Consider the following 10,230-nt stretch of genomic DNA (forward strand, 5'->3'; position numbering starts at 1 on the left):
GTTCAGAGAAATTTGTACTGTAGGTTCAGAAAATTTGTACTGAGTTGGGTGTGAGATACTCCACGATAATTTGTACTTGTAACTTCTTTGTAGTGTTCAGAAAATATATACCATAGGTTCAGGAAATTTGTACTGTAGGTTCAGAGAATTTTTTGTACTGGGTTGGGTGTGAGATACTCCACGATAATTTGTACATGTAACTTCTTTGTAGTGTTCAGAAAATATATAGCATAAGTTAAAGAAATTTGTACTGTAGGTTCAGAGAATTTGTACTGGGTTGGGTATGACATACTCCATGATAATTTGTACTTGTAACTACTTTGTAGTAGACCTCATGTAGTGAAACAATGTACCCAGTTGAGTTCAATGTTGTATGGTATTTTTTCAAATTTTGTTTTGGCAAATTACTGGTAATTTTGTAAATAACAAAACATTTATACTAAATGTGCAGAACTTATATATCATAGATTCAGAAAACTTGATTGATTTTAACAATGGGTGTGTACTAATATTTTCAATTTCCAGTTGTGCAGATTAAATGGAAGCAAATGATGAAGTTAGTTCAGCGATTTCGACATTATTGTCTACACAAATTTGCACTATTCTACCAGAAGAACCTGAGGAGTACTTTCCACCATGCGTAGATGAGAAGAAGCCTAAACTAGGAGATTTATACATTACCATAGAAGAAGGAGTTTAGTTTTACAAAGAATGTGCAAAACATTGTGGCTTTCAGACTAGATTGGGTACAACAAAAAGGGAAAAAAAGAAATGCAGAAGTATTTACGTTAAGGAGAGTGTTTTGCAACAAGGCTGGAACAAGGGAGGAGAGTAAAGAGAAAAAAATAGATCGTGTGCGGTTGATTACTCGTATTGAATGTGAAGTTATGGTACAATTTTCGCTGCAAGTAGATGGAAAGTATAAGGTTACTGGATTCCATGAAGGACACAACCATATTCTAGCATCACCATCATCAATGTTGTTTATGAAAGAAAACAAGAAAATGACATCGATTCAGAAGACCTTTGTTGTAAAAGCAGCACGGTTAAAGATGGGGCCAGTAAAAGCATTTAGAGGTTGGAAAGAGTTGTCAGGAGGTTATAGTATTGTTGGTGCTACCGAGACTGATTTCAAGAACTTTGTGAGAGATATGAAACAGTACATTGGTTTGTCTGATGCACAAATGCTGGTAGATAATTTTACTCAAAAAAAAAGAGACGTGTAGCACATTTATTTTGACTTCAAAGTTGATGAAAAACAGTGTCTATCAGGGCTATTTTGGGCAGACACCATATCTAGGAAAAACTATGCTTTATTTGGTGACATGATTTCGATCGACTCCACCTTTCGTACAAATAAGTACGACATGGTTTTTGTACCATTTACTGCTATTGATCAACATAAAAGGTGTGTAACAGTAGGAGCGGGGCTACTATCACACGAGAGCATTGAAGCATACACATGGGTTTTCAAAGCATATCTTGATGCAATGGGGGGTTGTGCACCTGAAGCAATTATAACTGATCAATGTCCTTCTATGAAACCAGCAATTGAAGAAGTATTTCCAGATACATCTCACAGGTTATGGATGTGGCATATTATGAAGAAACTTCGTGGAAAAATTGATGCGTATTTATGGCAAGATGAGGATTTTAAGAAGCGTTTAAATGTATGCGTTTGGAACAATCATTGTGAACCTGATGAATTTGAAGAAGCTTGGGCTAATATCATGACTGATAATGATTTGGTAAATCATCCTTGGTTCTCGTCTCTCTATGAAATTAAAGAAGATTGGGTTCGTGCATATTTTAGAGAAATAATTATGGCGGGTATTATGAGGGTGACATCAAGATCAGAGAGTGAAAATAGTTTCTTCGATCGTTTTCTTACACCTCATGCGACTCTTGTTGAGTTCTGGATGTCATTTAAGAGTGCAATGGATGCAAAATGCCACAAGCAATCAAAACTAAACTCGGAAAATAAACACTCAACATCTCCACTGAAAACTCCAGTTTAGTTAGAAAAACACGCTTCAGAAATTTACACGCATGCAACTTTTAAGGATTTCCAGAATGAGTTATGTGCAGCAGTGTACAATTGTGGCATGGTAAACGTACATGTTACAGACGACACAGAAGTATACATTATCAACGATATAGAGCGAGAAAGAAAGACATGGGAAGTTGCATGTACAGCAAGTAGAGAAGAAGTCACTTGTAGTTGTTGTTTGTATCAACCAATGGGTATGTTATGTAAGCATGTCATATGGGTCTTAAAGCATAAGAACATAAGGAGGATTCCAGACAAATATATTCTAAATATATGGACGAAGAATGTGTTGATGAAGCCCGTCATTGATAAGCATGGCAACAAAATGGAGGAGGTTGGGAAATCAGACAACAAAAAAAGAATGATAAATGAGCTTTGGGAAGAAATGTACTCTTGTGTCAGCCTTGCAGAAGAAAATGACCAAGAAATACAAATGTTAATAGATAAACTTAGAGAACTCAAAATGCAGATAAATCAACGTCGAAGCAGTGAGCCAACAATCCTCAACACAATGTCGGAAATGGAGAGGTATATTGGGTGCACCATTCCTAAAGAGATAAACATCCAAGTTCCACAAAAAATCACATAATAAGGGGTGTGGGAAGCGAATTCAGTCAAGCGTTCTAAAAGCACTGGAGAAAAGCGGGAAAAAACAAAGAGTATGCCAGACTTGTGGAAGAAAAGGTCACAACTCAAGAAAATGTTCTAAAAAGGTTGAAGAATCTTATTCAGAGGATGAGGATGAAGACAGTGAAGATTGATTGTCAATGGCATTGATTGTTGATGGCATTAAGATTGATTGTTTTTACACTTTTAAATACTTAAACATGGATTATGATTTTTAGTGAATGCTTATATTTTACGGATGATTTATGATTGTTAGATTACTCATTTTTGAAATTATATATAAAAGGAGTTTCTTGGGAAAATTGTTTTCCATCAGATTCACATAATGATGTATACACCAAAGGTTCAGAACTTATGTCTGAATGATTCTGAATGTTTGTGGTACATGATCAGAATACCCCAACGTTCATTCTAACAATCCTGGGAGTACAATTCAATTATAAACAAGTATTTTTGAGGGATTCAAATTATAAACTATGTAATTTACAGATACCAAACATAAACCAAGAAATTGGTTAGACAACAAACGCTTGAGAAATTTTCAAAAAATCATTCATACATTGCATGATTAAATGATTGTTGCCACCTTTCACATAGTGTATACAATACCATAGGTATGTGAAAGCATGTGCTAACAAAAGATGTTACAAAAGTCATATGGTGCAGCAAAATAAGGATTATGCTTTATTAGAATCATCAACACATTCTTCAACATCTTTCTCGAGTCCTTGAATCTGGTTCTGATGTTTTTTGGCTCGAACAAGAATTTCTGTAGACAATTCGTTCCCATTGAAAAGAATAAAAATTGAAACATATTTGTCTCTCAGCTTGCTAAGTGTTGCAACCTACATGTATAGTATAGTTTAAATGAAATGATATTCAATAATAGAAATACTGAGTCAACCAAATTAAGAGGAAAAACTAAATAAATGAACCATTACGTCATTTTTTTTAAGACCACACTTCTATTTTGGATCACCCATGAACGTTTCCATATGTCTCATGGAAAACACTCCGTAGTCCTCAACATTTTCAGTTGTCCTCCAAGGCATATTAACTCTGACAGAAGTAAGCTGACAGACCATATCTCCTTTAGAATGTATGTCTCTGTTTTCTTTTAAAAAATTCCCCAAAGCAGCAACCTATTGCAAAGGCAACAAGCATAAGAATATACAAAAAATAGAAAACATGTACACATTTCGTTACGCAACACTTACCACTAGCATGGGGGTATCACCATAGTTGTTTTCAACTTTGGCGCGACTAAGCCAATTATCAATAATGTGAAATGCAAGGTTCTTCAAGTCAAACACCATGAGGTAGTATTGTCCGTTAAATGCAACCGGGAAGAAAAACTAACAAAAAGAAAATATGACAGTAAGTAGGACAAAATAGTGATTAGAATTTGATAAATTAAAGTACTGAATTATCGTCTAAATAATCACCATGTCAATAGATTTCAATGAAATCCTACGAAATTGCTTCAACTCATCATTCATTGCATTTTTGAAATATTTGTACCTACTCTCATTGCTTTTATTCTTCTTATAATTAGAAAACATGATCTGTAAGGACAAAAAGATTAAAATATAACACAAATATATCAATGCAAACATAAATATTAAAAATTATAGGAAGAACCAAATAGTGAACTTACAAGCACATGTGTACCAATGTAAAATCTCAATGGAATGGAATCGCTCTTTGCTATCTCTCGATGATTCAAGTAGGCCGACCAACAATCAATAATAACACTTGACATAAGTTCTCGAGGTTTAAGGCTCTGAAATAGAGGACGAGTAACAGTAATGCCCTTATACATGAACACCCGCTCACTGTTGAAAATACATCATTTAAATCACCAAGCAATAATATACAAGTGGATCACGAATAAAAACAGTAGCAACAAATGTAAAAAAAAAGAATTAAGGAAAAATTACTTATAAAGAGGACTATTTTGTCCGAAGTCTTTGTATATGTAGTCACACACAAGTCTTTGCACTTTGGTGAGGCTGCTTGCTGGATCAACGTCCCTAACTATAAAAGGAGATTGGAGTTCTGGTACAAATGTGGCTGAACTACCCCTCTTCATTCCTTGTAACCATATGGTAGATAGGAGAAGGAAATGAATCAGAATCAGGTTCACAATCACCATCTGAAATCGTCATTTCAGAATTTGATTGTTCAGTAGCCTCCTCATGCACCGTCTCACACGACTTGTCATCATCTTTGTGAATGATATCATCACCTTCCTGATCTGCTTTTGTATCAGCTTGTTCAGTAGCCTCCTCATGCACCTTCTCACACGACTTGTTATCATCTTTGTGAATGATATCATCACCTTCCTCATATGCTTTTGTATCAGCTTGTTCAATAGCCTCCTCATGCACCTTCTCACACGACTTATCATCTTTGTGAATGAGATTATCACCTTCTTGATCTGCTTTTGTATAAACTTGTTCATCTTTTTTCTCATTAGATAAATCTAACAAAACGTTCTGCACTACTGTATCATGATCAGCAGGTGCATTTGGTGACAGCAATGGAACTTTTGAATTATTAAAAAGTTCATCTTGAGACAAACCAAGACTGAAAGACGGAGGACTAACACCACCATGTGAATAACGATCACATTGCAAGGGATTTGAAAAGATTGGCCTCGTTGAAATTACTGCACGTTTTTTATTGTACGCATCCTCTACTGCCTGGGCAAAAGCTATTAAATCCGCTTCTTCTTTTGAATCAGTGACCCAAGAAGATGGAGAGACATCCTCATTGGATCCTCCATAGGTACGATATAATAAAGACGTAGAGCTATGTAGGTGCTTGATAGTCTCATTTTCTGGGAAATTTGTAGCTCCAGTTTCATACTTGTTCTCAAGTATAACCATATTTTCAGCCATTCGTGCAGAATTAATAGCATGGTCATGTATATACTCCTACACATTAAGCAAAAAATACTCACATAAAAAAATGTTGAAAATATAAAGAAAGAATTAAATTGATCAAATAATATAAGATGAAAAAGTAATGTACTTTTGGGTTAGAGCATTGAGTTGAAGCTGTTGAAATAGACAATAATGGAATCACTTGAGAAGTTTCTGGCCTAGAAGAAACCCGTGCTGAGAACATGTGCCTTCATCAATCACTTCAACATGCTGAGAACATGTGCCTTCATCATATGGCTCATTCATTAGCTTCATTGCCACATTACACAACTTTTTCATGTCCGGATTTTCATATAGCTTAAGCGGACGATCTTTTATTAAGGTCTCTAAGGACACCAAATGCTCTGCAGTAGCCTTGGTTTTCAATGCAAGTTCATGAATATAATCCTACACATGCAGATGAAAATAAGAAATCAAGTAAAATCTCAAATATCAGTTCATAAAAGGTGTAACATAAGTTCCAGCAGAAATACCATTGGTTATGAACAGCAAAACCATAAGTACATAATATTTTTCTTACATATAAATATAGTGATTACCTTAATAGTTGCTTGACAGTCAGATTGTGTATTAGGCGATACTGAAGCTGATTGTGTATTAACATGCTCTACCATTATATCTTCTATTGTCCCCTCTCCAAAATGAAACGATTTCATCTCTTCTTTTTGTCTAGCATAGAGAGCATCAGTGGTCCAACCCATGAGAATGAAAAAATCTCGATCAACAGTTCGCTTTTTGTGAACAACCCGATCAACGTAAAACAGCTAAACTTTATTCAAGAACATTAAAATCAGTATAAAATTAAAAGGATAATATTAATTAGCGGAAAATATAAAATACACGCTGAGAAACAGATAGAATATTATACCATTAAAAACAATAAAGGGCCTTCGAAATAGTTCTTCTTAACTGCCCAATTTAGCTTGGCATTCCTCAAACTATCCAAAATATACTCACACCAATTGTAGTTAGAAATATCATTCACATCCATTAAAGACTTGAGAACATGATGATTCACATAAGATCTTTGGTTGTTTTTCATCATAAGAGAGACAACAAGAACGACAAAGTTCACTTTAAATTGATCACCACCTAATTCTTGATTTGTTGCAATATAAGTTTGGAGTGTTGTGATTAAGACAAGTCCAGATGTCCCAGGAAATTGACTTCTCCAATGGTGGTAGAATTCTGAGAATTCTTCACCTTTCATCAATATAAGAAGCTAACTGCACTTGTTTAGGACCTATAGGAAGACCCGAAGTCGCATGTAAGTCACAAGCTCGAATAGGCAGCACCTTACCACCATAGAGCATAGGAGTAGTTGTTATTGGATTAAAATTATCAATAAGCCAATAGCCAGGACGCATAGGTAATCTATCAACACCCAACAAAAATAAACCACCAAACCCAATTGTATTAATATCCTGCCATTGCTCATACGTCATACAATGAATGATGTAAAATAATCCCTTTGGAGACATGCGTGTAACAGCGGATGGAAACACAGGATGACGAGACTTATGCCTTTTAGAAGGATGAGAAGTAGTTGGGCGATTATCATCACCAACAAACCTATTATCAGCATTGAAGGACAATAATTTCTATAAAGATATGAAATGTACATATAGTGATGAAGAATTGAACATGCAGTAGAAATAAGATGTACTTCACCTAAAGTATTTTGTAAATAACTTGGCCTCTAATTGGAGTAACTAAAATCTTCTACAGAAACTTAGCAAACACGTGCTGAAAATACATAAGATGAAAAAGGTACATAGAAATAGAGGCAAAATACATAAAACGAGCTGAAAATCAAAGACGAACATGAAGAACAGGAACAATACAAAGCTCTCAAAAATACAATTAATTTAACTGTAATTAGTAAAACGAGCTTAAAATCAGAGATGAACATGAAGAACAGCAAGAACAATACAAAGCACTCGAAAATACAATTAATTTAACTATAATTAGTAAAACGAGCTGAAAATCAGAGACGAACATGCAAACAACAATACAAATCACTTGAAGAATTAAATTAGAAGGCAAAATAAAGGGGAACATGCAATCAAAGAAACATAATCGTGAAACAATTATGAAGTGGAGAACAAATTGAAGGATCTTACCTTAATTGCATTTGAAGAGTAGCTAGATTGAAAGAAGTAATCCGTATAAAATTAGGGAAGAAAAAATAATGGTGAAATGAAGAACACCAGGAATAAGAGGAATAAGACTGTTATAATAAGAATATGTCAATTGACGAAAATAACCTTCAATTACTAAGTTGGACGCGCGTCATCATAAGGTCCGTTGGATTGATAGATCTGACGGTGGACAGTGGTTCTCATGAGAAGGGGGGTTCTCATAGATCCTAGATCCTAGATCTATATATATATATATATATATATATATATTTAACTAGGTTGAAGCGTTGTGGATGCGCCACGTATCAACCCAAATACAAGTATTAATTGCAGCTGAACATTAAATATAAACATAATAAATGTTACATAAATCTCAACAAATATTAATTAGAGTTTAATAAATGTATTACAAAATTACATATAAAAATTACGGTGATTTGATTTTAAATTTTTTTTAAAAAAAATTGATAAAAATTCGAAAATGTAAATAAATACGTTCATTTTGAAAAATGCTTTCATATGAGTATACTTTTCATTAGATTTATTGAAATATTTTGCTATGTAGAGATGATTAAAGTGAGTGTCTCATAATATTTTACCTTTACGTAAAAAAAATATTTTGAGAAAGTTATAAAACTTAGACCATTAAATCCATTAAGAAAAATATATTTGGAAGAGTCGTTGTATTTATTAAAAGTAGAACTTAAAGAAAACTACTAAGAGATATGTTTTTATAGTGTGGGAATGAAGCGGGAAATTGAATATATATGATCGATATTTTGGAAGGTTTATATAGTGTGATAACGAATATGTGTACGATTATGTATGTATAGAGTGATCGCGATTGTATTTGAATAATCAAAACAAAAATAATTATTATTAAGTAATATAGTATTATAAACGACATGAAAAAGTAGAAAACACTTTACAATTTTCTTTAATATCATCAATTAAATATTTATACGTCAAGTATAAAATATTGATTATGACTAACTAAATATTACTTTTAGTTAAATATTTTATATGTTAGATTTTAAATACTTTGAAGTTAAACCTCAAAAAATAATATTTGAGAAAGTTCTACTTATTTTATTTATAAAACATCATTATATATAGTTTGACACATAGCACATGCAAGACACAATCAAAACATTTGAATAAGTTGAGTTTGGACCCTATATATTTGATACATAAATATCACATACACTTTATACATAATAAAAAATTATAAATACATAAAATTATATTCACGTAATTTTGAACAATTATAATTGATTTTGAACATAACGTATCATGAAATGATATAATTTGAGAACTTAGTGTTGATTGATGCATTATTCGAATAAATTTTATTTTAATTAATATGATATTTGATCAGTCACAAATCTATTTATAAAACGTTGATCATGCATAATTAATTATTACTTATTAGTTTTAATTATAATTGTATGTATTTTATTTTAAAAGATTTGAAGTTAAACCTAAAAGAGTTAATTTGAGAAAAAATAATTTATTTTTGTTTATAAGTAAAAATCATTAAGCTTATATATGAATTATATTATTTTTTCATCAATTATAATAATAAAATTATAAAACAGGTCGCACGAAACACGGGATACTACCTAGTATATTATAAATCCCTACGTCTTTATAAGGACCATACGATAAAGGGAATAGAGGGATGAGATTAGATCTCAATGAAAGGCCCAAATTAATATTCATAAAAAAAAATCATTACTTCCCTAATTCCCTCCCTAACTTAATTAGCATCCCTTATTAATCATTCCAAAAGATGAATTTATAAAGATTATTTTTATTTGGTGGAATGCATGGTTCCATAGAAATGATATTATCTTTAATAATGTTAATTTAAGTATCAACAAACTTATTACTTTATGTAATAATAGCACTAAGACATGGAATGTGACTAGATTTAAGGATCTCAACAATCCCGAGGTAGAAGAGTCAGCTAGAAACAATTCTAGTAAGGAAGAGATTTGGTGGGAAAAACCTACAAACGGTTTTCTAAAGCTAAATTTTGACGGATCGAGAATAGAAGGTAATAAAGATGCGTTAGGATATTCTATAAGAGATCACAATGGTAAAGTCGTTTTGTTGGGAGCAAAAAAGTGCGGATCCAATAGTATCCTTGTTGCGGAAGCACTTGCTTTAAAAGAAGGTATTTTAGCAGCTAAATACTTAGGAATCTCAAAGTTAATTGTGGAGGGTGATAACTTATGTGTTATTAACTCGATTCGAGGTACTTGGCAAATTTCGTGGGAAATTTTTAGTATTATCAAGGATGTGAAATTAGACCTTCATTTTCTCGATAAAGTGATAATTAAACATTGCTTTCGTGAAGCTAACAAGGTTGTTGACTTCATGACTTCAGTTGGACATTCATGTCCAACTCTTTCGAGGTGGTTTGATAGCCGGTGGCTTCAACTTACCTCCCTCATTCGAA

The 10,230-nt window shown here is 32.9% G+C and overlaps 3 protein-coding genes across 3 annotated transcripts; all 3 read left to right on the top strand.

Annotated features, from left to right (window-relative positions):
* Positions 1-538: 538 nt before the first annotated feature.
* Positions 539-1,226, top strand: LOC141628930 (protein FAR1-RELATED SEQUENCE 5-like). The gene is made up of 2 exons (XM_074442013.1): positions 539-624; positions 737-1,226. Exons 1-2 carry the CDS (start codon positions 539-541, stop codon positions 1,224-1,226), a joined length of 576 nt encoding a protein of 191 aa, XP_074298114.1.
* A 141-nt stretch (positions 1,227-1,367) lies between these two features.
* Positions 1,368-2,018, top strand: LOC141628931 (protein FAR1-RELATED SEQUENCE 4-like). The gene has a single exon (XM_074442014.1). It carries the CDS (start codon positions 1,368-1,370, stop codon positions 2,016-2,018), a length of 651 nt encoding a protein of 216 aa, XP_074298115.1.
* Positions 2,019-2,105: 87 nt separating this feature from the next.
* Positions 2,106-3,092, top strand: LOC141628932 (protein FAR1-RELATED SEQUENCE 3-like). Its single transcript, XM_074442015.1, has 2 exons — positions 2,106-2,578; positions 3,071-3,092. Exons 1-2 carry the CDS (start codon positions 2,106-2,108, stop codon positions 3,090-3,092), a joined length of 495 nt encoding a protein of 164 aa, XP_074298116.1.
* The last annotated feature ends 7,138 nt before the right edge of the window (positions 3,093-10,230 follow it).

The sequence above is a fragment of the Silene latifolia genome, chromosome Y (genome assembly GCF_048544455.1).
Source record: "Silene latifolia isolate original U9 population chromosome Y, ASM4854445v1, whole genome shotgun sequence".
Lineage (NCBI taxonomy): Eukaryota > Viridiplantae > Streptophyta > Magnoliopsida > Caryophyllales > Caryophyllaceae > Silene > Silene latifolia.

Excerpts from the sequence above, each read along its gene's own strand:
- LOC141628930 (XM_074442013.1), top strand. The coding sequence starts at position 539 with ATGGAAGCAAATGATGAAGTTAGTTCAGCGATTTCGACATTATTGTCT. Across the intron at positions 625-736 it reads CTACCAGAAGAACCTGAGGA|ACTAGATTGGGTACAACAAA; the intron begins GTACTTTCCACC and ends TGTGGCTTTCAG.
- LOC141628931 (XM_074442014.1), top strand. The coding sequence starts at position 1,368 with ATGGTTTTTGTACCATTTACTGCTATTGATCAACATAAAAGGTGTGTA.
- LOC141628932 (XM_074442015.1), top strand. The coding sequence starts at position 2,106 with ATGGTAAACGTACATGTTACAGACGACACAGAAGTATACATTATCAAC. Across the intron at positions 2,579-3,070 it reads ACAATGTCGGAAATGGAGAG|AATACCCCAACGTTCATTCT; the intron begins GTATATTGGGTG and ends GTACATGATCAG.